The 27,899-nt window shown below is 41.8% G+C and overlaps 4 protein-coding genes across 4 annotated transcripts; 3 read left to right on the top strand and 1 right to left on the bottom strand.

The window, feature by feature from the left end:
* Window positions 1–839: 839 nt before the first annotated feature.
* On the bottom strand, window positions 840–11,985 carry crabp2b (cellular retinoic acid binding protein 2, b). Its single transcript, XM_068575496.1, has 6 exons — window positions 11,920–11,985; window positions 4,897–4,932; window positions 3,637–3,968; window positions 1,824–2,002; window positions 1,403–1,519; window positions 840–1,271 (listed from the first exon to the last, which is right to left on the bottom strand). The coding sequence occupies exons 3-6, from the start codon at window positions 3,722–3,724 to the stop codon at window positions 1,221–1,223; spliced, it is 435 nt and encodes a 144-aa protein (XP_068431597.1). The 5' UTR covers window positions 3,725–3,968; window positions 4,897–4,932; window positions 11,920–11,985; the 3' UTR covers window positions 840–1,220.
* mrps21 (mitochondrial ribosomal protein S21) lies at window positions 6,249–7,690 on the top strand. The gene is made up of 2 exons (XM_068575790.1): window positions 6,249–6,358; window positions 7,140–7,690. Exons 1-2 carry the CDS (start codon window positions 6,276–6,278, stop codon window positions 7,318–7,320), a joined length of 264 nt encoding a protein of 87 aa, XP_068431891.1. The 5' UTR covers window positions 6,249–6,275; the 3' UTR covers window positions 7,321–7,690.
* Window positions 11,341–14,446, top strand: ciarta (circadian associated repressor of transcription a). The gene is made up of 6 exons (XM_068575495.1): window positions 11,341–11,550; window positions 12,651–12,962; window positions 13,066–13,141; window positions 13,242–13,320; window positions 13,437–13,590; window positions 14,000–14,446. Exons 2-6 carry the CDS (start codon window positions 12,651–12,653, stop codon window positions 14,327–14,329), a joined length of 951 nt encoding a protein of 316 aa, XP_068431596.1. The 5' UTR covers window positions 11,341–11,550; the 3' UTR covers window positions 14,330–14,446.
* A 2,229-nt stretch (window positions 14,447–16,675) lies between these two features.
* On the top strand, window positions 16,676–27,869 carry rprd2a (regulation of nuclear pre-mRNA domain containing 2a). The gene is made up of 10 exons (XM_068575918.1): window positions 16,676–17,145; window positions 20,584–20,713; window positions 20,960–21,111; window positions 21,373–21,425; window positions 21,596–21,722; window positions 21,857–22,032; window positions 22,832–23,174; window positions 25,257–25,586; window positions 25,844–26,008; window positions 26,116–27,869. The coding sequence occupies exons 1-10, from the start codon at window positions 16,971–16,973 to the stop codon at window positions 27,867–27,869; spliced, it is 3,405 nt and encodes a 1,134-aa protein (XP_068432019.1). The 5' UTR covers window positions 16,676–16,970.
* The last annotated feature ends 30 nt before the right edge of the window (window positions 27,870–27,899 follow it).

Raw genomic sequence — 27,899 nt, 5'->3', positions numbered from 1 at the left:
CGTGAGTGAAGGCATTCTTCCACACACACACACACACACACACACACACACACACACACACACACACACACACACACACACACACATCAGCCCACAGAGGTTATTGAGAACATTCATCCCAGTGGAGGCCTAGTCCTCCCACTGTTTGCTCAGCACTGTGTATAAACTGGGAAGCACTTCAGAGGGGCGCTTGTCTGCCCACTGTTTGAAAACCTGGAAAAATCATCACTGCCTGTGAACCGGAGCAGTTCTCTCCTCAGGAAGTGCCTGAGAGACCCCGAAGGGTCCATTTCTCTCAACATGGTGAAGTCTGCCTCACACTGAACCAGCAGTGGAATTTGTGTTGAGTAAAAGAATGGTTATAGGGACTTCAATCGATTTGTATTTTCGTGTGCATCCATTATGGTGTAAGGTTTTGAGTCCATGCACACTGTAAGGAGAAGCCACTTTACACTTTGTACATGGGTGCAAAGCCAAAGCAAAAGGGGTGGGGGATTTTTTTATTGAACTCACTCTGTAAGTAGGTACAGCTGGAGAGGGGAACATACAAAATATAACCTCTTATGATGCTATGAAATAACTTTCTCATGATCAACCTCTCTCTGGCCCTCACTTCTTTTCCTTACCACTCCCTGTTTCCTTCTTGTCTTTGCCAAATGTCCCTCAAAGGGAAGTTTATAATATACGATTTGTCTTCGGGAGTTTTTAAACTAATTGAACGCATACTGTAGTGGGCTACGACGACACAAGAGCACACAGAGGACAATGTCGATTGCAAGTGGAAAAATAGAGGGGGTGGAAAAACCAGGAGAATATGAATGCAGACAGTGATGTAAAGTGATACGCAGACGGACGACAAGGGAATGGGAGGTGCAGTGAGGAGGCAACATAAAGAGTGCTTGAGAAATCATGAAACAGTGAAGTCATATAAAACAATTTATTAACACGTTTCAGAAGGGGGATTCAGAAACAGCTTTTAGAAAAGGAATGTGTGACATTTCTACATGATATATAAAGAAGCAGGTTCAGCCATCTTTGGTGTTCTTAAAGCAACTTCTGCGGCAACATACATTCATGTCAGTTGAGGCCTTTTTTTGCCAGTTTATGGTTTGAGATCTGATCAACATCTGACCGGCTGAAAGGACGACGAGGAAGTAAAGCAAGGCGAGTGAATGTAAACCATGCATGAGGCACAACACAGTATTGCATGTCATGTTTCCTCATTCCCTCTCATAAACCCGAGTGCAGACGACATCTCCTGCAATCATTGTCTGAAAGAAAACCGCAACATGAGTATTAACTTTTGGTGGCGCTTCCGAATATGACACACATGATGAAGATGTTACGTATTGCAACTGATGAAAACAAATAAAGCAGATATAAAGTTCACAAAAATAATTACCAGTATCAGTTCTCCATCGTTGGTCAGCTCTCGGGTCCACGCTGTTTTGGGCCCGTCGCCTTTCTGTACAGTCTGTTCACAGCTGATCTTGCTGTCTGTTTCCCACTTTGGAAAACTCTGCAGGGATTCATATGGAGAAACATATGCGTTGTTTAAGTGCGCTGGATTCTATAAAGTCATGGCAGAGTTGGGGTTTTGACACAACTGGATGAGCCGATTGCTGTAAGTATTAATGTCCTTTACCACTAACTCGGCAAGAAGGGATGAAAAACAGATTCAGAATCCGCGGAGTTGGGCTGAAATGATTTCCATACAGTGCTTCCCGTGCATAACTCTGGCTAGTACGTCTGTCCTTGGCCAAGACCTGGTATGCATGCATTGACAGTATTATTATGACAGGGATATTGTATGGGATGTGTACCGTGCAGGGACGTCCGTCCACCGTGGTCTCGTCGAAGGACTGACCCACGGTGAAGGAGACATGAGTGGTACGGACGCTGGTGGATGTCTTGATGGACAGACTCTCGTCCTGCTGGGTGATTTCCACCGCCGGGCTGGAGGCCGCCCTCACCGCAATCTTTCTCAGAAACACGTTCACACCTGCTCACACAAGCAGAACTGATATCAAACAACCAAACTTTATCCAGAGCCTGTTATACATTCCTACTCTGGTTTATCTGCATGCAGCTGGTTCGAGTTAATTTAGTACAGCATACAAATTAATCTTCATAAATCAATCCATCAAAATCAATGTTTCAGCAACTTTAGTTTTTTTGACAATGTTACAGTGTCGCTGTGAGGTAATGCAGCTGCAAAAAGGGAACGTGTGGACTTTTTTCCCTGGCTTGGCAGTCATTAAAACTATGCCATCTACTATTCGAGAGTTGCAAGTAACAACTAAATTCATGTGATCCTCATAAAAATGTCTGCCTCTACTTATTATTTGCCTTTTCAGTTTGATTTTCAACAACAAAGGTGGACAGTGGAATGCTTTTTGGCAGCCTGAAAGTTTTCCAAAGTCTGTAATGCTGCAAAGTAATAACATCACGTTGATGAACAGAAAAATAAAGTCGTTAAATGTTGTGATTTATTACTTAGTTGCAAGCCTCATTACGCTGACCTTTTTTCCCCTCTCTACAGAATGAACTTCAACCGAGGAAATGAATCTAAGAATTTATGGTATGCTTCAGAAAATGGTTAATGGTTGCCAGTAAAACGGAGCATACAATATTTTTGTACTTAATGTGTTCATCATGCAAAACCACTAGTATGGTCTTTACTGTGACATAGTTAAAGACATAGCTCATCCTGAAATTTAAGTTAAGCCGTTATGCACCCAATTTAAAAAACTCAGATGGTATCGTACTTGTTAACCCCCGACCTTAACTCAAGTGGAATGAGATGCAAATTTATAGTTCTCCATCCAGACGACCTCACAAATCCGATTCAGGTCGGACACACACACACACACGCACACACACGCACACGCACACACACACACACACACACACACACACACACACACACACACACACACACAGATTGGGTCAGGGAGGCCCGGGGCAGTGAAGGAAAGTCAGTTCCCATCCGGCTGGCTGCTGGGGCCCATGTCAAGGCTTAGTTCCGTTTACACTGGCTCTAATTACAACCGCATGAGGAGGACCCTGCTTCAGATGAATCTGACATTCCTCCACAGGCTATTTGTCTTCAGATTTTTAATGGAAGCCACTGGCTGGCCTTCGCCTGACCTCTCCTGTTCTCGCTTATAACGGGAGTCCATACAGTTTCATATAAGCAAGACCAATATTCTACATAGGTCAGCAGGGCTGGAGCAGACCAATGTGACCACAGGGAGCCACTTCAGACCCTTTTGGTTCTCCAGCTAACTCTAAGCCAAGTGGATTTCCAGTGGATAAAGCCACTGTCAACCTGATTGGCAGGTCTTTGTGCAGAAGATGCTTCTCTTTCCTTTTCTAATCCTCTTTTGTATTTTCACAATGGAGCTGATGGTTGATGATAAACCAGATAACAATATGCAGCTCGACCCTAAACTGGCATCCAAGTTTGACTTTTTGTATTTGAAGCATTTTATTAAAAGTGATGGAGGGGGACAAAATGCAATCCTGACCTTTGTTTCAGGACAGATGAACAACTTTATTATGCATTACTAAGTGCATAACTAAATCAAATAAAGAATATGTCTATTCATGAAATGCCTCAAAGACAGGACTCACCCAGCATTTTCAAAAGATCCTCAAAATTTTCCGAAGACTTCATTTTCCATTTCCCTGAGAAATCTGTGGTTTTCTTCTCCATGTCCATGATCTCTTTTGCAGATTAGAAGCGGATTCAGAGTGCAGACTCGCAGTCCTGGTCCCTCTGTCCCCCCTCCGTTAACCAGCTCACTAAACTGTCTCCGCTGCCTGCATCTGCGCCTCCGTTGATTGGCCGGCGGCTCGCCTGCATCTGATGCCGGTCCAGCCAATGCAGAGGCCGCTGGCAGGGAGGGGCTTTCTTCTTCTGACTGTGCTCCTCTGTCAGCACGGGGGAAGATTCGGGACACGAGCTGGGAAATACACTTCCAGTAAGTCCTTTGATGTTGATGAACAGCTCGGATATTTAGTGTTAAGTGGTTACTGGAAGCAAATGTGAAACAGTTGAAGCAATATTTGATTAAAACACATCAGACTCAATAATAGAAGTTACAGAAATAAATAAATCAGGTCAATAAGAGAACTGTTGTTAAATTAAATCAGTGAGGCTATTGTCCCTCATGCCAGGAGAAAATAAAGCATCAGCGTGCACCACGTTATCAATCTAGTCAAATCCAGTCAAATCTGGTAAGAAAACAAACAAACTAGAAACAGTTATATAACAGTTGAGTTCAATAAGTGCACTCAATTGGGTGGATAAAGATGCTTGTGAATATTTGCTTGGTCACATCTGACAAAATAGTGGACGTAGTTCAACTTGAACTATGGAACTGTGGGTTGCTCTGTAAGGAATGTTGCAGAGAGTATATAAAACACAACTAAATGAATAGATTCAAGTAAAGTAAGTAAGTAAAACAAAATCCCCCTCAAGTACTGTCATGAAGATGTATTTTATATATTAAACTTTCAATACATGTAATTCCACTTGCACCCATTGGTGGAATCCAACGTATTGGCAGACTCTCTCAGTGCAAACTTAATTTTCTTTCAGTCATAGAATCTCGTTCTGTTCTGTCCTTCTCCCTCACATGCACTCACACACTGCCAAGAATATTTCACCAGGTCTGGATCAGAGGGAATGCCTCAGGAAACATGATGCATTGCATTCACCCAACAAAAGGAGTCATGATGGTATCAGCGCAGCTTGTCTCCAGCATTCCTCCCTGTGGCACCATGAAACTACTGCACCTCTAGAGTTACAGCGAGGGGATTAACCTCAATGGGCATTTTAGACAGAGAAAGCAAATATAAAAGCACTTTTGAATGCAAATGCATACATACCATCCAGGGCAGCATTCACCGCTGGCTGACCTCAGACTGAGAACACACAGAGGACAACAGCAGCTCAGGGAAGAGAGGAAGAAGGGGAGAATGGCCCTGATGAAAGGATAACACTGGACACTGCTGTCCATCTTGCTATGACAACGGATGTAGTTTCATTAATCTGTGATTCACATGGAAGCAATCTCTCTATAAACTTTGATAACTGCAGAGATGTGTATTATTCTTTTGGTTTATTATTATTTCATACATCTATTCATTAAGGTGAATCCATTTTTTTGGAATTCTTTTTTTTTATACCATAGGGCTACATTTTCTGTCATAAAATGTACTGTTTTAATGAATAAAATATGTTTTTGCTGCATAATAATGTGTATGTATTAAATCATTGAACTTTAATTATTGATGTATTATTGGGTTCATCGCTTTGATGTTGCAGCAGGTAAATGAGCTGGTTTTAAATTATTTATATATTACTTTATACTGCTAGGTAGCTTGTGAATTTTGCCCAAGGGAACAATAAAACCTTATTGGTATACTAACATTATATGCTATTTTATTTTATAATATTTTGCGCAGGTAATATGAATCTGCAACGTAACTAAAGCCGTCAGATAAATGCAGTGCATTTTTCCAATTAGGTGTAGTAAAGTGCAAATGGGCTTACCGCAAATGTATTCTTAAGTAGGATAAAATAGTCATGAGTAGTACATGTAGCCAATAGTTATTTCCGTAACTGGTAACTGATTTGTAAATATGCCATAAAGATAGCTTAGCTCGCATTACACATCAGGAAGGTGCCTTTAAATAGTCAAATAGTCAGCAACACTATTTACATTGCCTGGTTCTGACAGTGCCTACTTTGCTGTTACTGCCGTTAGGTACCTGTTTATGATTCATGGCCAATGCTGTATTACGTGCCAAAGATTGATGTAGTTGTACTGTGGTAGCCTATTCATCTCCACCCAAACTGCTTTGGTTGGCATGCAACAAACAACAGATGTGTAAAGTGTATTCAAATAATTAAATAAGCAATGATAATTACATCAAACATTACTCTGGAACTTTATTACAAGTATCTTTGGATGGCCTTTAGTCCAGACACACCCCAGGGAAAGCTCTTAGGCAAAAAAAAGCTTCTTCCATACCATATCACCCCCAAATTGATTACAATATTAAAACATATGTAAATGTGGGCTCGAAATATTCTTTGGAACAGAGCTCTATTACTAATACCAGAATACAAATGACAAAAGTCATTCACGACAATAGAGAAAAGCGTCACCTAGCGTTGATTTATGGGTTTGAGCTTGAATCCGGAACTCATTGTAGTTACGTGTTTCCAACCGGTCGGCACTAAAGTACGCACCGGTCACATCATGTCGAGGCACCTTCGTTTCATCGCGCGGACAATTATGGTACAGGACGGCAACGTTGATGCGGCCTACAAGACTTTAAACAGGTCAAACTCTTGTGTTTAATAGGACATATATTACAAACGTTGCTGTTTTATCACGGAGGTTACAAGCTGATGTTGGCTAAGTTAACGTTAGCCTTCCGCTCAATGTCACCGAGCTGCGCTTGCGCAGTGGTCTCACGGCTTATAGAGCCAGGAGATAAACGCTCACTTTAATGCTTTGTTGGTTCGTTCGTTTGACCGATACAGAGGTAGATAAAATAACGCCAGTACCACATTAAAGGGCTTAACGTTGCAGCAACATTTGATCCAATGTACTACTGGTAAGTCCGGTAGTTGAGGGCAGTTAGATGTGTTTTTATCACAGAGCTTCAAAGAAGACCGATCACGGTTGCATAATCAAAAAGACAAAATATTAATACAGAAATCGAGGGGAGCACTCATCATGGCATGGGTCAAACAGAAACTAACAACAATATTAGAACATACTTCAGGGTTCTAACTCCTTATTTTTAATGTGTACAATAACATCATTGCAGGATTGGTTGTCTTTTAGGGTTAATAGTTAAATGTGCTCGAGGCACTGTTTGTTGTTTTTCCAGCAGCAGGCTCAGCTGTCTCCTTCTAGAGAGACACGCGGAGGCAATTACGTATTGAGCTTCTTTAAGAAATGTGCATTATCCGAAAACCTTATGATACTTTTTATTTTCACTTGAAAGTCTGCCAGTGTCCCTTTTTAATTGTTGTTCTTTATTTCTGTTGAGTTTAGTGTGTTGAATGCAACCCCAAGTATCAGGTCCTCACACATTTTGTCTACATACTCCAGGGTCCTGACTCAAGATGGAATTATTGAGTCGGTGAAACGTAAGCACTACTTTGAGAAGCCCTGCCGAGAGCGACAGCGGAAGAACTTCGAGAACTGCAGGCGGATATACCACACGGAAATGGCCAGGAAGATTGCCTTCATCTCCAGGACACACAGAGAGGATCCTTGGCTCGGCTGCTAGTGGTGTGATGGGACAGGATCTTATCAATGGAATTGTTGAGACGGAGCCACCATAATGCAAGAGGCCATTAAGACCAACACAATGTCACCGTCACATCTGAATGGACTTTGGAAATGCTTCGAGAGAAGTGGCTTTCATTGTTTGAAAGGACAAAGACTTTTGTAGATGTGCATTCATTATCAAGTCAACGTGTGACATATTTCCCATTTAATCCACAAAATCTGGCATGAAAAGTGCACTTACTCGTTCTTGGTTGTAATGTGCACGTTAATGAATTTATGGTTGATGCCATTTTGTGCTCTAAATCTTCCCACACAATTGTGTCACTGAAAAAGCTAATAAATGTGTTACGTTGTCAAAAAATCTTAAATTTGTGAACAAGTATTTATTATTAATAATAAAACATTGTTGTTCAAAGTGCTTTACAATGAACGAAAGAAACAAGAGAATAAAAAAATTATAAAATACTGCACACTAAAACCAAGCATTAAAAGAATGAAATGTAAGAAATGTGACCGCAGTAATTATTCATCGACAAATAATTATTCATGTCGGCTGATCCCAAACCAAATTTCTTTAATGAAAGAACGCCGCGTTGGTTACCTTTTTATGTGGGATTTGATATTTAAGTATGTGTTGAAGATTATGCATTGGCTGGTGACTTCTGATTTAACCGGTGAACTGGCTCTCTTTTGTTTGTGGACTAATGAAATTTTGGTTTTCTCACCATTTCATTTGAAAAAGTTGGTCAACATCCACTTATTATTGCAGCCAAAACAATTGATTAAAAAATTGTTGTTACTTGGAGCCGATGAATATTAATTCATCATAATTCATCATAATTAAACTTCTGTTCAAACCCACAAACTGCTTTCTGGTGTTGAATACGGCATACAAATAGCTGGAGATGACCTCATTGGCTGGCGGCAACTCAAACAATGCGGGGGATGCTTTTGTGGGAATGGGGTCTCGGCTCAGCATCATCTCACTCTTAATGAATTCAAGGTCGCTGCTGCACAGTGTGGCGTTAATGTCCACTGATGATGTCGGCCACCTCTCACAAACTCCCGTACGCCAGACATGTCACCACAGGGGTCTTTATTGTTTGCTCTTGCTCTCGCTCACCGTCACACAGGGAAAGTTAAACACTTGCACCAGACTCACTTGTCTTGGAGGTTACAAGAGGTCATGTTGATATCCTGTGCTGTGGCTTTAGTCAACGGGTGGCATTGTAAGGTCTAAAGGAGCAGTGCAATGGATGGCCTATATTGTTACACGGAAAGAAACCGACTACTGTCTCTTATTCCTTTGTTCATCTAACAGTCAAGTCTTTCCAGAATAAGCATTCTTGTTAATGTGGCTAATCCACCGTGAGCAGTTTTCATATAGGAAGTGCTTTTTGATGGTGAAAAAGTCCCCACGAAAACATGAACATGGCAATGTTACTAGCTAGTTACTAAATGTCACTGCGAAACAAGCTGCGACTTTCTTGACTAGCAAAATGATCTTTTGAACAAAGAAGCCCAACTTACTTCCTTCAGCCTCGTCAAAGGCAGCGCCTAGCAGTTCCACTCTTGTTCTTACCGTTCATAATAAAATCCCTAGAAAAGTACACTGGGTAAATGTTCCCCAGACGGAACTCAATTTCACTCAGCATTTAAAGAACAACTCAATAAAACAGTAGCTCAGGCTTTATAACAATTCACATCAGACAACCAGGTGGTGCTCTGGGTCGATAGGAACCAGGTAGTGTGTCCTCGGCCTGAATCGATGTATTTAAACCTTTTATTATTGAATAGATATTGCTGTTGATATAATTTGTTTAGATGGAAAATATTTTCTGAAGAGTATATCACATGTGTGTGTTGTTTAGTGTGTAAAGGCTTTAACAGGAGATGTTGCTTTTGATTCTTTTAATGCTATTTACCCATGACGTGAGCTCCACAGAGGATGTTTTCTCTCCGCCCTGCTTTATTGTGCTGGCAGGGACAAATATCTACTAAAACAAAATATGGGGAAATTGTATGGTCACATGCTGTCTGTTAATATTATTGTAATTTTAGATCCAACAAATATTTTTTTTTATTAGCACATAAGTTAAATGTGCATAAATGCACATTTAGCATAAATGTGCAAATGGTTTTGTTGGCCCCTTCCCAGCATGCACACTCAAACAAACTGGCACTTCCTTATCAAACAGGCTTGCAAACATGTCCCTACTTTAAATATTCAGCAGTTTGCTGGACAAAGTCCTGATACATATTCAACAGCTTTAACCCATACACCAGTGTAACATATTGGCTGCTGCTAATTTGGATGATACTAACAGTAATAACCATGACAGGAAATGGGCCTGACTTGTGAAGAGAAAACTTGTAATATTCTAAAATGTTTCTACCACTGTATTAAAAAAAAGAAAAGTAAAGGGATATATGTGCCATCTGCTCCAAGACTTAATTATAATTAACTACAGATGTGTTTTCTTATAGATAGGATTTACAGCCATATAATCAACCAAACTTGCTTGAATCTTTTTGTATTATTTCCACTGCCAAAGCCACCTGAACAGCTGAAGACACGTGCAGGTTGACCTTCTGCATCTTTGTAATTGCACGCTAGTGCGAGCTTTTCCCAACATGCTTCCGCATGGAGATACGTTCTGGCCAGATCTGATTGTGTGGTTTTTCTATCACCTTCAGATAGTATTGGCAAATGTGTTTTGCTCCTGGCAGGATTGACACAAACAATCTACCACAAAAGTAACATCACTGATCTGCTGATCTGCAAGCTTTATCCAACTTTAATCAAATAATATTGCGCTAAGGGCAGTTCATTTTTGTTTGAACTATAATTATGTTTCATACCAGGCTCCATGTGTTTTTCCACCTGGCTGGGCGCCAAGCTAAAACTGACTCTTCCACACCCACAATTGTGGAAACATCTACTTTTTCACATGCTTGGTACTTCCTTTTTTCTTCTGTACTTCAAGCTGTTGTGTGTTCCCTAAACTAAGAATAGTCATTAATATAATTATTTTCACAGAAGCATGTGTCTTTTTGGTTGTCATCTAATCAAGCGCTTGACATTACTGCCGGCAACAACATCCTATTTTTGCAATAACTCCTCAGCATATACCAATCTTATTATCAATGTAAGACTGTGTGTAAAGCTTTCTGTCTCTGGCTCTAATAGGCCTATGATGCCACATCTCATAATCTTGTCTGACATGTGCATTCACTTCCAGAAGAACGTGGAGCGTCTCCTGCACAAACAAAATGAAATCCCATTTGGCTTGTTGGGCTGAAGGTGAACACTATCCCTTCAAAATGTAGCTATTAATTCTTATTAAATAGCGTTTTTCTAAGCCCCTTTTCCTGCTGGGCTTTAATTACTCATTTGAAAGAAGGTGAAGTAGAAGAATGACCACAGATGACCACATAGTGATAATGTGATAATCTATTATATTGTTTTATATGTGTACTTTGTCTTTCATAACATGGCCTACATATCTACTCTGTGTCTTCCTGCAGTATGTCTTTTTTTTTAGAGGAATAGAGGAAATCTATCATAAAGGTAAACATAAATAATAACAAAAAACATGATCACCAGCGCAAACACATTGGAAAAAAAGGAGTGGGGTCTAGGAAACACATTCCACCATCTTGACCCGTAGCTGCTTTGTGATTGCCCCTAAAAGTATTGAATCTATGAACGAAGGCCAAATGTGACCTCATTTGCATACCAACATTGTATGCACATGCTAGCTGCCGCGTGCTTCTCCTCTCGTTCTCCAGCCACACCACCAACACGTGCTGCCGATAGGCGTGCGGCGGGATCTACGCATTTACCAGCCAACCGGCGCTCTTAATGCTGCTGATTGGCCAAATCTCCTAGCCAATGGGGAGAGGATTGAACCTTCCTTAAGCCAATCACGGCCCTGCACCTAGCCAGCACGTGTAGCGTCCGTTGTACACGGTGGGTACATGTCGAGCAGGTTGAGCATCTGACAAAGTAAACGAAGCGCGGGCAGAGATAGAAGGAGCAGGGTGGGACAGCGCGTGGACCGGATAACAGACAGAGCCTCTGCGTGGACACGTCTTTACTCTCAGAGAGCTTTTGTTCACGTTCTTTCTTTACCATTTCTTTACGTGTTAGCTTCTCTGCCTCCTCGAGCGTCACAGTTTAGCTTTTTAACCATTTTTGTGAATCCAGTTCTTCTCCGACTAGAAGGTAAGACCTCTCTCCAAAGACCCTTTTTCAGTTTATCAGACTCGACTTGTACATTGTTGCACGTTAAATATGACGAGAGATAAAATAGGATGGTACTATTAACTTTAGTTCATAACTTCTAATATTATGTATGTGCTATTTCTGACTAGTTCAGGATTAAACCGTCGTACTATATGTATTCGTATTTGCTGTGTTACAACGTCTAAATGGAGAGCAAGAGTGATTTGCTCTTCATTATATTTATAAGAAACGTAACGTCGGCCGTTGCTGTGGTACTTGAACGTGTCACACACGACTTTGAATGCTAAACCACAAAGCAGGTGAAAGGTGTGTTATTGCTGTTGAGTTTAGGTGAGGTAATATACTTACAGTCAACAGTGGACGTAAACATCTGTCCTCAACCATGTCTCTGCTGGAGCGTGTACACACACACACGTACACACACGCAGTCACACGCTCACACACGCACGCACGCACGCATCTCAGAGAATCGTGTCCTCGCACGAGTTGATTTGCTTCGTCATATAGGAGCAGGTCCTTTTGTGTGCTTCCTTCCGATGTGATAGTCTGAGGGGGAAAAAAATTATCTCGGTTATTTTATGCTTGCTGAGACTTGGTGAATACATTACTCACAGCTCTTGGCAACAAGTGCACCTTTTATTTATTTGAGTTGCATGATACTGAGAAAAGGATCGTGTTTGGTTTCTTTTTTATGAATATATCGAGATTGTGACACTAAGAAGGTTTATAGTAATACTTTACCGTGTAATAAGGAGTCGATGAAATGCCAATACTGTGATTATGTTGAAGAAAATACATTTTCGCAGTGATATAGCTATATATATTTTCCTAGTCTTTAAAGCCTCCATGACGCAAGATCTAAACTTGCAAACGAATAACTGAGTAATATAATGGTCATTGCCTTCTAAAAGCTGCAATATTTAAATTGTGCAAAAGCTTATTGACCTTTCATGTATTACATTTAACTGATTTTATTTTAGTGTACAGATTAATACCATACTGCAACCCTGCCTGCTAGATTTTGCCCAGTGTCATTAAGTTCTGTTTAGTAAACATCATCTCCCTTTGTTTCCCCACAGATGAATTCATTGGCCAGCTCTTCCAAATGGCCATCTTATGACTCGCTGAGCTCCACCTCAAGCCATCTCTTTAGTGAGAGTGAGCAGACTGAGGATGAAGCAGACGTCTTCTCAGAGGGAGAAGGGGACGGTGGAATAAGAAAGAGTCTTGATTTCCCAGCTCGTTCAGATCAGTTGCACTCAAGGTCCAAATGCGATGGGCCTGACCGCTGCCCTGCCGATACTAAATGTGCCGACCCGGCCTCTTCTCATGGAGCCGCCACACTAGGCTCATCTTCAGTGACACCTGGGGACCAGGCCTTCGCACAGAAAGTGAGCACTATTAAACTGATTTCTAGGTCTTTGCGTCAGAATTTCTATCAGCCAAATAGCAGATCAGTCATAGTAAAATCAATTTTTCTCCCTATTCTCTCAGTGTGCAGATTTGCAACGGTTTATCTGTCCTTTGCTGGAACTTCTACATGGGCTAAAGACTGGACGATTTGACAAAGGTTTGTGGTTGAGCAATATTAAACCTGATTCATTGTGTTGTGTTTTTACTACTTCCTGTAATGAATGTGTTTATTAACCTTGCCATTTTAATTTCTGCAGGTCTATCCAGTTTCCAGCAGAGTGTTGCGATAGACAGATTGCAGAGGATTCTTGGAATTCTACAGAGGCCCGAAATGGGGTAAGTCAAACAAAAGTAGCAAGCGTAATATTGTGCCGTAGCAAAAATGGGGATATTCTAATGTCATCTATACCCAGCATTGTCGTTAATGCTTGTCGCTTAACTTTTTTTTGCAGAGAAAAATACCTCCAAAACCTGCTGCAGATAGAGATGATGCTCAAAATATGGTTCCCTCGGGTGGCATTTCAATCCACAGATATACCAAGCCAGATGACCGCTCCCAGAGTACGACCACACTGGTGCCAAAATCAGCTCCACATGCCAGTCAAGGTGAGCGTCATATTGGATGTTCCCTTGTTACCATATGACAGTACCTTTTTACAAGTGTGCAAGTTTTTTTTTGTTTTTTTTAAAAAAAGCATCCATGTGAAATGTATCATAATATATAGCCAGGCAAAAGAAGGTACAAAAAGATAATACAAATTTGAAAGGAGAGCATGAAAACAATTTTACTGTAAAGATTTGAAGGAACTATATGAAGCATGATTATAAGAGGGAGCAGATAAAAATTAGTCTGCAAGCTCATCTACTCTCCAGGCGTGTGTCTTTGATAGCTGTCAAGATCCTGTTAAAAAATAATGTTTTATGATTTAAATCTTGGGTTTTATTTCATACCTCAACTCTACTCTGGCCTTGGTTTCTTATGGTTGTTGTTTTTGGTTTTACTTTTCTGCTCCAGAAGAGAAAGCTGAGCTGCTCAGACGCCAATGACCCCAGCAAAGTCCCAGCAAAGAATAAGCACTATCAACATCGGAGCTGCCAGGCTGCGACTCCACTTGCCACAGTTTCCACATGTCTACCAGGATCACCTAAGAAGCGGAGGGCTCCGGAGGAAGGAGCAGTAAATCCAGCTGAGCATGCGTTTACGTACAGCGCTGTCACTGGCAAAAGAGAAAATGAGAATCGTAAGCCGTCTGAGCTTCCTCTGCGCTACCCTTGTGAAAGTCTGGCCACACAGGACAGCTCTGTGTCCTCTAGTGACATCATGATTACAACTTACTCAACTTAGCTGTCCTTGCTACCACATGGAGGTGCCACTGCATGAGTGAAGGCAGAGGGTTGGACTTGATTACATAAGGATAAAGTTTGACGCAGAGCCAGTCTGTGATCGCTGCAAGGCATGTGAAACCAGAAGAGGAGGAGGAGGAGGAGGAGGAGGAGGAGGAGGAGGAGGAGGAGGAGGAGGAGGAGGAGGAGGAGGAGGAGGAGGAGGAGGAGGAGGAGGAGGAGGAGGAGGAGGAGGAGGAGGAGGAGGAGGAGGAGGAGGAGGAGGAGGAGGAGGAGGAGGAGGAGGAGGAGGAGGAGGAGGAGGAGGAGGAGGAGGAGGAGGAGGAGGAGGAGGAGGAGGAGGAGGAGGAGGAGGAGGAGGAGGAGGAGGAGGAGGAGGAGGAGGAGGAGGAGGAGGAGGAGGAGGAGGAGGAGGAGGAGGAGGAGGAGGAGGTGGAGGAGGAGTAATGCAGTGGCACATTCGTTAACCCTTAACTCTCTGGTGGGATTTTTCTTTACACTAGAATTATTGATTTACAATACAAACTGTGTATTGTCTATCTATAAGAGTTTCACTTTTGTATACATTGACTTTTACAAAGTTAAAACTATGTTGGAAATAATTTTCATGTGTATGTTTTAAAGCAGTCAATGCTCTGTTTTGTATTTTTTTCATATCATGGCTCGACAGTAAAAAAAAAAAAACCCAGAAAAAACTCATATTGTTTCCATAAGTGTTCAGTTTTGAGCTAAAAAAACGAGTCAATTTCCATGAAATATTATATATAGGAAATAATTGGCGGCTTCATTTGTGGTAAATAATTGTTAGTTGCAGCCCTACTACAGTTAGGAAATAAATGGGCACAGATGATTAAAATGGCATTTAGGGAAAGTTAAAATCAGATTTTACCAGCTGATTGATTGTAACATATGGGGGAGCAAAGACTGGCAAAATGTGCCAAACAAAATTGATATGCATTATCATACTATATGCACCATACATCACTGTCCCTACGTCTTCATTTATTAGCCCATAACAAACATACACACTACATTTTTGTTTTTCAAATAGATGTAGATGCACTTATAGTCTAAGAGCAAACTGCTGCACAGGAAATACCACAACCTAATTGATCAATAACGATTTTGGCAGTTGAGGAAATATGAGATCCTTGGCGAGATGTTAATGTATGTTAGTTCCTCCATTTGCCAGCCAGTGAGTGAACTTAAATTGTGTGGAAAGCGTTGAAAACTGAACATTTTATACACATGTGAGTTTTAAGTGACTATATTTTTATATTTAAGGAAAGGCTTAATATATTTGATCCCTTGTTTATTGGAATGGATTTACCTGATATGGCGTATTAAAGATTTTTTTAAGAGGATCAGTATATGAACATGTTGACTCCATTGACCGATGGATGCTTTATAGGTCTTTGAGACTTATCTAGATTACATTTATCTTATGATAATTTCTCCACTAAATGTCAGAACATTATAAGGGGAAGATCACTGACTTGCTGTTCATGTGTGTCACTCAACGTGCTCTGCTATTATTTATGCAAGATAGAATATCATTGAGATGTGATAAACAACATAATTTTCATCCCTGAGCACATCACTTCTTTTTTGACAGCGTTTGGCCATTTGCACCTTCACATTTTAAATCAGATATCATTCATGTTGAATGGTGTTTCATCTCTGGTCATTTGTCACCAGTCAGCCTTACTTTTTGTTTGACCTACAGGTAACCATAAAATTGCCTGAAACTTCATCATCGGTCATTCAAACTGTATCATGTTTAAAAATCACAAAGTCTTCATTTGACCACATATGTCATTGCAAACCAAATGTGCTGCTGTATAGATGTAATTGTTATTTGCATTGGTCCTGAGTTATGTTATTTAAAATGTAAACTGTAGGTGGAGAGCAACAATGCAGTGTTGTGTTGTTTTGGAAGGTGGCACCCCACAGCGCAGGTTTAGCTGTGCTGATACACATCTTTAATTTGTGCAATAGGTGAGAAATTGAACGTTGAGTAAAAATCGTATTCCCATTTTACATTTTTCATGTTTTTATTTTCATTTGTTTACGGCTATTTCTTGGTTTCTTGTAAATGAAATTGTCATTACTGGTGAGTGATTGATAAAAGCATTTTTTATATATTTATTGAATGGTCTGGTTCGTGTGGTTTCATAGATTTGTGCTGCTTTTAACAATGATAGTTTCCAAATTGTTTAAATATAAAATAAAAAGTCTAAATCACACGCAACAGGTGGCGTTAGCCGATATCAGCTTCCGCGTCGCTAGGTGGCGCCATAACCATATCGTGTTTGCGGAAGTGTCCGTCGTCGCTTTACCAGCACGAGTAAACAGACTTCCAGGATGTCGTTAGGCGCTAAGTTTTAGCATGCCATGCTAGCTTACAGAAACGACTAGATGTGGTACCGAGCCCCGCGGTGGATAGGTTATAGACGCAGAAAGTGCTTGCCAACAGCATACCGACTATTTAAGAGGTCGCATGCTTGCAACGTGCCGCTAGTAGGCTGCTGAAGGCAATAATGTCTGCGCTCCGTTAAGCTAGCACGCGATGCCGAGCGCGAGCTACAGCTAACTTCGGTCGGTGTTTGGAATGGTAGAGCGCAGCGCGAGCTCCTCCGGTCATGGCAGCGGGAGCGGGGGCCGCTTCTGGCGGCTCTCTAGAGTCAACTCTGGAGAAGAAGTTTCGAGGTGTTTCCAACACGATGGATTCCATTCAAGGACTTTCGACGTGGTGTATCGACAACAAGAAGTACCACAGCCTGATTGTGCGACACTGGATGAAGTGTTTGAGGAAATGTGAGTAGCCCAACTCACGTTGCTCCTCAGCAACGGTCAGTGACAGTTGCTGAGGAGCTCGTTTAGGGGCAACGATGGCAGCAGTCTAATGTCACCAAGATATCACGTACATATAACAGCTATATTATATAAAATGCATTGTTGTTTGGCTTCCCAGCCGACACAGTTCTCCTGGTTTAGAACACATCATTATTGCTTGCTTAAAAATATAAACTTTTTTTTTTTCTAATTTGAAGCCGGTCAAATTAGTGTTACGTTATCAACGTTTCATAAACACGTGTTAACGTATTTGTTGCGAGGTGGAAGTTTGATCACTAATGCATCAATCTGCAAAAGCATCCCAAAAACAAGCCCTTCAGGTCCCAGGTGTCATTTACGTTTGTGGCAATTTAATGACTGTGTACTTTATTTATACCACTGTGTGTGTGTGTGTGTGTGTGTGTGTGTGTGTGTGTGTGTGTGTGTGTGTGTGTATGCGTGTGCGTGCGTGCGTGCGATCGTGAGCGTGTGTGCACTATACGTGGTGGAAACTTGGAGGCCACAGGGGCCCAGATCAGCCACAGGGCTGCACTGTGTTGTGTTGTTCTTCTGAGCAGACTCTTGAGGGCGACTGTTGTGTTGGTAGATTGCTTTATAGTGTACTGAATGATGAAACTGTTCATCTAATTGTTTTGAATGTACCTCTAAAACAACATATTTGCTGACCCTAAAAGTGCAATAGTCTTCAGTTTGCTGTTTGGTAACTTATGAAAGCATCTGTAATTATTTTTTGGCAATAAAGATAACCAATACACCAGTTGATATTGAAAATAACCCCGCTGTTGATGGTCAGCCTGATTTACAGAATACTAGCACAGGGAGTGATAGAAGTGGCATCTGTAAAGTTATTTGTTTATTTAAATATATTTATATACACTAAGCCACCCACATGCAAAGTCCTGTGACACTGCGACAAGTTAGGAATACTGGTATGACAGATGCACATTCATTGTTTATTTAGGATGTAAAATAGAACACCGCCTTTTATTGTAGAAGAAGGATTTCACTATAATACTGTTGGAGCGGACAACCTTGCAAGTTTTATATTAACAGATAATACATTTAGTAAACCAAACCTGTACTTTAATTAATATATAATAAAGATATTACAACTAAAATCCAACATAGGTAGCAGAATACAAATATATAGAGCTTTTCCCAGAGTTTACATGGCGTTCATAAGCGTTCTCTGTTAGTTGACGTTTTAAATCAATCACAGTCTATGTTTCTGCATCTTGTTTGTTGGTTTGGCCTTGTGTGTATGCTTCTTTCTGTGGACAAGAGACGATCCTATAGACCGATCACAGAGTTGGTTATTGAATAGTAATTGTGAGTAACAGGTCTGACTTTTCCAGTCATTTTTTTATTGGACTTGGTTACATAATTGTTTATTGGGCCGGGTATATTTTTGTATGAGCCTTTGCTTCAAGATCTGACAATATGTGACTTGTAAACCTTTTTCTGTATGTGTTTACGATTACCAATGGTATGTAAGAGGTCTGGTGCTGGAGTGTGTAAAGAATTCTCCAAAATCTTAATTTTTTCAGAACATAAGTGCAACTCTGAGATGTTTAAAAGTCTTGACCTCAAACATGAAATATGGTAATGCATTTATAAAATATACATATTGTTGCAGTAATTAGAGATTGATTACATTGAAAAGTCTGAGTGCGACCGCCCTCCTTCCACCAGATGAGATTTATGGCTTCCAGTACAAGTTTGGTTAAAATGTAAAAAAAAAAAAAAAAAAGGAAAGACATAAACAGAATTGTTAGTTGTGCCCTTAGATAATACAATACATCCACAATAATAATTTAATGAAGTTCAATAATATTTTGATGATGGCTTCAGTTCAAACAACAGTCTCAGATGCTTTTTGGTTTCCTTTGTGCTATTTAATAGGTGTATGGACTTAAAAGGAGAAAAACAGTTAATGGTTGCAATAGTTATGTTTTTTTTCTTCATTTAATCTATAGCTGCTTGGAATAAGTTATAATACACTTAATAGACGATTACATTCAGTTGTGTTTAAGAGGTTTATTGCTGATGCCTTTATGGGAATCTTATTTTTAATTTTTTTTTAAATTGAGAATCGTCTGATGTCTGTCATAGAAACAGGCGTTGGTTTAGTAAGTAACTCACTTACAGTTATTGTGATTTATGCAGGAAACTATCTTTTGTGTGTACACTGAGTTTAGTTTCTTTTGTTTTGTTTCTTTTATTCGAGTTGTGCATTTACAGACGGCATTCCAAGATGTTTACAATACAATGAAACAAAACAAAACCCCTGTATGTATTGATCAGAATAACATAACAGACAGAGAAACTCAATAGGTTTAAAATGTATTTTATTGATGTACAACGTAAATATGCATTGCAATGTAATACTGATGTATTGTGGTCCGTGTTAGATGTTGCTTTGATGTTTCATAACCATATCTGTGTTTGTCATGTTCCCCATGGCTAGAGAAAAGACATTTTGTTTTTGTTTGCCAAGGTCGATTGTTGACCTTGGTTTTACTCCTGTATGATAAAGAGAGGGGGCCAGGCCTCATTACAGTCTGCCTTTCTTTCAGCTTGCGGTGTGTGTTTTAGGAGTGTGTTCTCAATTCTGTTCCAGTTAACTAAAGGTAGTTTGTACAAGTCCTTCTGCTGGATAGATCACACATTTTATACTAATATCAATGTAATTCATACATGTATCTGTCAGACAAATGACTGAGTACCTGTAGATGTTTGTTTTGTCCTATTTTATAGGCAAAAAGTTTTTTGTGGTTTAAGTAAGAAACTCTCATTCTACCGCTTGAAGGATAGTCAATGGAAATTTTGTTTGCATGGATTTTTTTCTTTTTGTGTACATTTATTGGTTGTGGCTTTCTCAATGGAGGATTTTGAAGATATGATGTTGAAATCTTTGCGACATTAATGTTTTTACGGCTTAGTTTGCACCATGATAAAATGTGTTAGTTTTAATCAAGATGGTCACTTTCCAAGGGATCTTTTTTGGCAATGTCTTGCATTGCAGTGCACTAATTGCCTTAATGGGATCTATTGAGTTATATTCAGCATTTGTATGGCCAGTTATTATTATATAGTACTTTTAAAAGCACTCAAACAATGTGTGTAGCACATTTTCTAAAATTGACAAGTACAGTTTGCACACTATGTTTGGTCCCATTCTCAGTTTTGTTCACAAATTCTTGGATGGAATGATTTTGAATAGTCGGTTAATCCTAAAAAATAGTTGATACATTGCAGCATTTCTGATATCTGTAAATATTTGAAAACTGGTGAAAGATATTGGCCTCTCTGCTGCTTATTTGAAAATCAGCTCCTTCCTCAGCAGATCTTCTGCCCTCCGGGTCAAATTAACACTATTGTTTCTCTTTCCTCTGACAGCTGATACCTCACACAGACTCAACCTTTTTTACGTCGCCAACGATGTCATTCAGAACTGTAAAAGGAAAAATGCCATTGTTTACCGTACGGCGTTCGCCGAGATGCTCACCGAAGCCTTCTTGCTGGTCAAGTGAGTAGTTTGTAGAGTTTCTGTCCTTATTAATTCCCAATGTGAGGCAGTCCTGATGCATGATCATATATCAGGTGCAGTGATGATGTTTGTGTATTTTTCCCTCGTCGTCCCTACTTCCGGTGTCTCCTCTGTCCTTGTATTTTGTTTTAATTCATTCAATGGATTGCCTCACGCATAAAACAGCAACATGTAAATCCTTTCGCTCCATTATTCTTATTCTGTCATTCCTTCTCCTTTCTCCAGCAATGAAGGTGACCCCAAAGTAATTAAAGCGGTGGAGAGGATACTGACCATCTGGGAGGAAAGGGGTGTGTATTCAGGGACACTTATAACTGAGCTCAGGAGTAGCTTAGTGAAAGAGGAGTCCCCTCCCGAGACACCTGTGGAGCAAAAAAGTAAGTCTCTTTGTCTTCTTTCGTTTGACATTTTAATTATTACCTCATTACAACACCAACAATTTGTATTTTTGTTAAAACTTCTTGAAACAAATTAGATGCAGACATTACATGGTTTTATTAGTCACAGTATGTTGTGATCATTTTAGCTACTATGCATGTATTCATATGTAAGCCTGTTTTTACCAAGTCTGACATTTGAGTTACTTATAATGCAATTAAGGTTAGACGTTTGATGTGATCTCAAATCTTTTTTTAAAGCTCCAGTTGAGTCTAAAGCCGATCTCCACTCCAAGATTGTTGCAGAGTTTGTGGTAAGAAAGACTTTCAAGTTCAAGCGAACTAATCTCGAACTGAACTAAATGTTGTTGATTTACAAATTATGCTAATACAAGCTGTTGTGCTTGTAGTTGCCCCTTTTTTCTCTTTTTAATGTAATGTTTAGTTGGTCTGACTTTGTGGCTGACTGCTCCCCCTGCTTTAGCCCCAAGCACTAGTCGAGGAACTGTCCAAGTACAAGAAGTCTCTGGGGGAGGTGGACCTGAGAGAAAAGCAGCTGGCAGCTATGAGGATCGACATCTGCAGTTCTGATGCCCTTAAGAGACTCAAAGGTGCTTATTTGCTGGAGAAGATGTATTGTTTGTCCTACTGCAACACATAGATGAGTCTTGGTTTCAACATAAGTAGTGTCTTTTGTTTTTTCTTTCCTAAAAACAAATCATCCTTGCATGCCTTATTCTTACAGATAAGGCCGGAGGAAAGAAATTTTCAAAGGACTTTGAAGAAGGAAGTGCGCAACTACAGGAGTTTGTGAAGTTCTTTGACAAACAAATCGAAACGGGTCCCCCTGTCATGGAGGCCCTCAAGAACGCAGATATCTTCTACGAGATGCAGTACAAGGAGGTCAAGATTGTTGCTAATGTGAGTGTATTTGTGGTCAAATAGTTGTTGTATCACTCAACCTGGCACAGCGATACAATCATGGATGTATAAAGAATACAGCGTTCAGTTTTATGACAGGTGCTCAGCAGCATGAAGTTAGACTTAAGATTTTCTTCAAATTTGACTCAAACTTCCAGTTCAAGAATCTTAATAACTCAAAATCCATATGCTGATTGTGATAGTCTCACTCAATAGTCTAAAAGAATGAAGTGAGGACTTTTTGAGCAAACATTGATGTGATCTGTAACATGACGAGAGAGAGAGCGAATGTGAGCTATAGTACAGCGAAAGTGCAGGTAAATATGGATTCTAGCAAACATACAAATTAATTTATTAAGCACAGGATAGATTTGTTTTTGCACAATTATTTGGCGGCGCATAATTTTTCTTGAAATATATATTTTTTGTGCGCCAATGCTTACTGTTAAGTACTGTAAAGCCATAATAAGTACTGTAAAGCCATAATGCTCATGGATTTAAAGCTAACTAAAGGTTAGCTTTAAGGAAGACGCGTGTACAAGGAAGACGTAAAAGCAGTACTACGTGATATACATGCAGTAGACAAACTATACATACTAGATTTAAACGTATTAACTGTGACATGACGGGAAAAACAGACTGGTGCTGACTTAACATGACAAATAATTGAGTTATAGTTAGTTCATAATTTTCTGGGTTGTGAGTTAAAGTTAACGCTGGCTTTTAAAGCTGTCGGTAAGCCGTGTTTTGTTTTAGTTTTATGTTCTATCACTGACACTCCATGACCTCTCCTCTCAAGGCCTACCAGACGTTCGCCAACCGGGTGTCCCATCTGAAGCGTAAACTGGACGCCCTGAAGTCCAACTTGCCTGACCTGGACGAGTCACCCATCCCCTCGCCCTCCGCAGACGCTCCGTCTCCAACCGGATCGGAGTCCCCTTTTCGTGGTCTGGAATTGGCTGATCCCGATTCAGACCTTGATGGCTGCGCTATGGATGACGAGGCAGAGCCACCGGCCCCGAGCCCTCTATCCTCACCGGGAGGATCCCCCAAACACACGGCGACTATCGGCCAGAATGACAACCGGGAAGTTGAAGACATGGAGCTCTCTGAGGAAGAAATTGACGGCGGGGGCATTATAGGTGAGGAGTGGTCTGCTGATTAGAGACTTAAAAGGGCCACAACATCTATTTCCTTCTTGAATGTTGTCTTGGTGTGAGTTGCCTTGTTTGGGAGATATCGGCTGAAGAGATGTCTGCCTTCTCTCGAAAATAATGGGACTATATGGCACATGACTTGTGTTGCTCAGAGGGCAACCAAAAAAATACATTTTGAAAACTCGATAACAATTGAGCCGATTCAAGCAAGAACTGTTTGTTTTTCCCCCCGAAGCCGAGCATATTACCGCACAGAAGGAAGCCTGCACCTACTCAAGGATGAGAAGCTTGTTTTTATCGTTTATAGCTAACCATCCATCCATCCATTTTCCGCCGCTTATCCGGGGTTGGGTCGCGTCGGCAGCACACCCAGCAGACCGACCCAGGCTTCCCTCTCACCCGCAACATTTTCCAGCTCTTCCTGGGGGACCCCGAGACGTTCCCAGGCCAGCTGGGAGATATAATCCCTCCAGCGTGTCCTGGGTCTTCCCTGGAGCCTCTTCCCAGTTGGACGTGCCTGGAAAACCTCTAATGGGAGGCGTCCAGGAGGCATCCGGATTAGATGCCCGAACCACCTCAGCTGACTCCTTTCGATACGAAGGAGTAGCGGCTCGACTCCAAGCTCCCTCCTGATGTCCGAGCTCCTTACCCTATCTCTAAGGCTGAGCCCGGCCACCCTACGGAGGAAGCTCATTTCGGCCGCTTGTATCAGCAACCTCGTTCTTTCGGTCACGTTTATAGCTACCCAGTCCTGCTAATTCACCGAGCACAACTGAACTGGCAAATGCTACAGCTCATCTGAGGAGAACGCAAGAAATGTTTACATCTCAAATCTGTCACGAGTTTAAGCTTTTCGTCTGAGAGCGATTTCTGGAACGAGACATCACTGTTGAGTTTTCCATATGTATTTTTGAGCAGTGCCAAGTAGTCCTATTATGTTTTTGAAGAGGCACTACCGTACTGCCGTCGCCTCTACCGTAGATATCTTAAATATAACACTGGGCAACTCGCACCAAAACAATCTAGACTCATAAATAGCATTACAGGTAAGAAGAAAAAATATAATATTTTCTTTGAGGTGTGAACTGTCCCTTAAATGACTGACCGCACAGTGAGAGCTTTTTAAATGCAATATTTAGAAATGCTGAATGTCTCTGGCAGTCTTGTTATGTGCAGAAAATGTTTTGAAATAATGAAACTGGAGAAGCACAACTATAAATAGACATGTGAATCATGCAGAAAGCAACACAGAACTCCTATCACAGCCTTCATATGTCAACAAAGACGAGTGTGTGTTCCAGCCAATTTGGCTCGAGCACTTTTCCCCACCCGGAGAGGCATCTAATTAAAATCAGATACATGTTTACCAGTGCAGACAGCCATCTATCTGCTATTTTACTGCATTTTATGTCCAGGTCATTTTTTCATTGGCTACAACACCTGCTGCTTAACGTTTTTTTAGATTAACAATCTTTGTTAATAACCACACTGAATGTAACATTTTATTAGTATATGTATGTAAATGTACTTAAATGTTGTATTTGTTGAGGATTTACCATTTTTACATATCCCTGAATGTTCTACTCATCCTGTTAAAATTAAAGTGCTGAAACTAGACATTTAGTATTTATTATCTTTTAAAGAGGAAAAATGAATAATTGATTACTTAAGTTTACAATCAGCAGATACATTTTAAATGGAAATAGGTTTTGCACCCGTACATTATATAAACACAACACATAATATCTTCCAGCCAGCATAAGATTGTTTTTCATTATGTGAGGATGTTTAGAAGTTTTGTCTTTTAACTTGGTCGGTGTTTTTTTCTTTCTTCTAATCTAATCGTTTTTGATGGATGACCGGTACATTGCAATTTTGTTTTTCACAGAAAGCTGGACTGTTTCATTGTTTTTGGCAGCATATTCCACTCTATTTATTAGCATAGACTTCCTGGTCTCATAAATTATCTGCGCTTGAAGAAAAACAATGACAAAATTAATTGTGTTTTATAGAGTGCATATCTAATAACATCCAAACTCTCTCTCACTGCTGTATTTTTCTCCTTAGTTGAGGAGCAGAGTGAATGCCGCAACAACCCAAAGGTGTCCACTTCAAAAACAGAGACACTAGTGGCAACAGAGCAGCCTGTCACACGGCTCACGGCCCCTGTAAGAGCCCCTGTAGCAGCTCCTGTAGCGGCTCCTGTAGCAGCTCCTGTCACGGCTCCTGCAACAGCTCCTGTAGTGCCCCCTGTAGCGCCCCCTGTGGCAAACCCTGTAGCGGCTCCTATAGCGACCCCTGCATTAGCTCCTGCAGCGGCTTCAGCAGTGGAAAGTGTGGACCTGGGTAAAATTGGCTCCATCCTCAACAGTTTAAACTCAGCCATGAAGAACACAGGTGAGTGCTGGTGGTTAATCAAACAGCATAATACAATTGTTCTAACTCTTTAAAAAGAAAGAAAATGAATTGGAAAAAAAAAGTATTAAGTATTTATTATGCCATTTACCACACAAAATAAAATCTTAGCACCGGCGTTAGAGAGGTGTCTCTTGAAGTCTGCAAAGAACTTTGCAAATGAACCTTTAAATATCTGCAACATCAAACTGAATCCCCATTTATTGTTTTTCAACGGAGTGTCCCTATTTGTCTTCCAGGACCATCAGTTGAGAGTCCTCCTGCAGCTGCCCCTGCTGGTTCCACATTGAAGACTACACCTGCTGCCTCTGTGGCCCCTCAGGATGCCAGTTCACTGGTTAACCTCCTCTCAAAGGTGGATGTGAGTCCGGCAGACCTCATCGGTGCTCTCTCCAAAGTCCAAGGTGAGTCCTTTCGTTAATTGGAAAAACAAAAGACTTTACAGCTAACATTAAAAGTGCCACGGTTGCTTAAAATGTATTTTTTGGGTGTTTTCCATTCCTACACTTAGGCATGACTTCTCTTCTGAAAAGCCCCGCTACAAATGTCTCCTCAGACTCCTCCAGAACAGGCAAGATTCCTCCTTCTCCCTCATCTGCATCATCAGTACGCTCTCAGAGCCTGTCTCTCTCCTCTGTTGCATCTGAGCCTTCTTCACACAGTTCCACTGCTCGAAAGAGCTCAAGCTCTCAAGCTCCCTCCCAGACTTCCAACCCAGCCTCAGCCTTGGTCCAAGCTCTCCATAGAGAAATGGACTTGACAACGGAGCCAGAACCGTCCCTGTCTTCGAAGAGTTTAGAGTCTAAAATCCACAGCTTCCTGCAGGGCAACCCCGCTTTCAATGCATTTGGCATAGGCCTTTCTACAAGCGCAGTGGCGGGAGGAGATAACCTCAGCCCGGTTACTGCGACAGACACCCAGGGTGGGACTCCAGTGCGGGATGAGGGCGGAGGCACCCCAACTCAAGATGAAATCATGGACGAGCATGTGGCAGTCCCATTCACTTCCAACACAAATCAGTCATCGGTTGGAGAAACTCCTAAAACGGCCCCTATCGCATACCAGAACAGCAGTCAGCAGAGCCGCAACAATCCCCAACCACCAGCTCACTTGCAGCCGGGCGCCGCTCAAAACGGGCAGGTCTACCAGCCGTACCAATACGGCCAACACAATATTTCGGAGCATGGCATTACCGCGCCGGTTGCACATTACCAGCAGCTGTCTGCCCAAACCAGAGGGCCAATGACTGGAGAAAGAGCCCCAGGCGGTGCCGGTACCACACAGACAATGGAGGACTTTCAAAGGGTGACTGGAAGGGGTTGGTATGGTGATGCTAACCCAGAAGGGAACGCTCAGCAGCCCAGAGGCTACAATGTGACAGCGCCTGGAGGGGCTGCAGACAGCAACAGGCCAGGACTTTATCCATACCAAGCGGAGACTTTTCAGGAACCTCAAGAGTTTCCCTCCCAGCAGGGTGCCATTAATTCCCCTGATTTTTTCAGAAGCAACCTCCCGCCTGTCCCCAAGTTTCCTCCCCCTCCTCGTGTCTTTGACGCGCCTCCTCCCGCGACCAGCCGGATGATGATGCCGCCGACGCAGCAGCAGCAGCAGCAGCAGCAGCAGCAGCAGCAGCAGGGTCCGAGCGCAGGCAGAGGCGAGGGGGGCGGCACCAGAGGAGACAGTGTCATCAGTGGAATGGTGGTACACGACCATCAACACAAATCCATATTTCATCCCGACGATTCGCTATATGATTGTGAGCAGCCTCGCCCGCCTCACCCTGAGGATTTCCCTCCTCACCCAGACGACCTACATTACCAGGAAGAGCTCCATCACCATGATGCCCTTTACTTTCCAGACGAGGCTTACCACCACCCGGACAATCCATATTACGGACCAGGCAGCCCGCCGCACCGCTTCCCCCGAGGTCGAGGGCGCCTCACTCCCCCCCACTCCCCTTCAGACGACCCTTACTACAACCCCGACTACCTGCGGCACAGCCCCCCTCATCCGCACTATGCTCCGAGGAGACCGCCACCTCATTTTGAAATCCGTCATCCTGGCCTACGGCCTCCACATCGGCCTCCCCTCCGGCCTCCCCTCCCGACGCACCACCTACACCTCAGAGGACCCCCACGCGCACCATTTCCTCGGTTCCATGGCCCCAACCCGAGGTTGAGAGGCAAACGTCCAGGTCCAAGAGGAGGCGGAAACCCCGGTCCAATGTTCCCCCCGAAAAGACCCTTTCCGCGCCCACGGTACTGACTGGACATGGAGCGTTGAGCTCTTCAAATC

The sequence above is a fragment of the Clinocottus analis genome, unplaced genomic scaffold (genome assembly GCF_023055335.1).
Source record: "Clinocottus analis isolate CAN_PGR_092001 unplaced genomic scaffold, fCliAna1.0.p SCAF_14, whole genome shotgun sequence".
Lineage (NCBI taxonomy): Eukaryota > Metazoa > Chordata > Actinopteri > Perciformes > Cottidae > Clinocottus > Clinocottus analis.
Note: the sequence above shows the minus strand (reverse complement) of the source record. Positions and strands in the feature narration are given on the sequence as shown.

Coding starts and splice junctions, on each gene's coding strand:
- mrps21 (XM_068575790.1), top strand. CDS start 6,276: ATGTCGAGGCACCTTCGTTTCATCGCGCGGACAATTATGGTACAGGAC. Junction 6,359..7,139: donor GCCTACAAGACTTTAAACAG/GTCAAACTCTTG, acceptor TACATACTCCAG/GGTCCTGACTCAAGATGGAA.
- rprd2a (XM_068575918.1), top strand. CDS start 16,971: ATGGCAGCGGGAGCGGGGGCCGCTTCTGGCGGCTCTCTAGAGTCAACT. Junction 17,146..20,583: donor GATGAAGTGTTTGAGGAAAT/GTGAGTAGCCCA, acceptor TTCCTCTGACAG/CTGATACCTCACACAGACTC. Junction 22,033..22,831: donor AGGTCAAGATTGTTGCTAAT/GTGAGTGTATTT, acceptor TCTCCTCTCAAG/GCCTACCAGACGTTCGCCAA.
- crabp2b (XM_068575496.1), bottom strand. CDS start 3,724: ATGGACATGGAGAAGAAAACCACAGATTTCTCAGGGAAATGGAAAATG. Junction 2,003..3,636: donor GGATCTTTTGAAAATGCTGG/GTGAGTCCTGTC, acceptor TTGTGTGAGCAG/GTGTGAACGTGTTTCTGAGA. Junction 1,520..1,823: donor TGGACGGACGTCCCTGCACG/GTACACATCCCA, acceptor GAATCCCTGCAG/AGTTTTCCAAAGTGGGAAAC.
- ciarta (XM_068575495.1), top strand. CDS start 12,651: ATGAATTCATTGGCCAGCTCTTCCAAATGGCCATCTTATGACTCGCTG. Junction 12,963..13,065: donor ACCAGGCCTTCGCACAGAAA/GTGAGCACTATT, acceptor CTATTCTCTCAG/TGTGCAGATTTGCAACGGTT. Junction 13,142..13,241: donor GACTGGACGATTTGACAAAG/GTTTGTGGTTGA, acceptor TAATTTCTGCAG/GTCTATCCAGTTTCCAGCAG.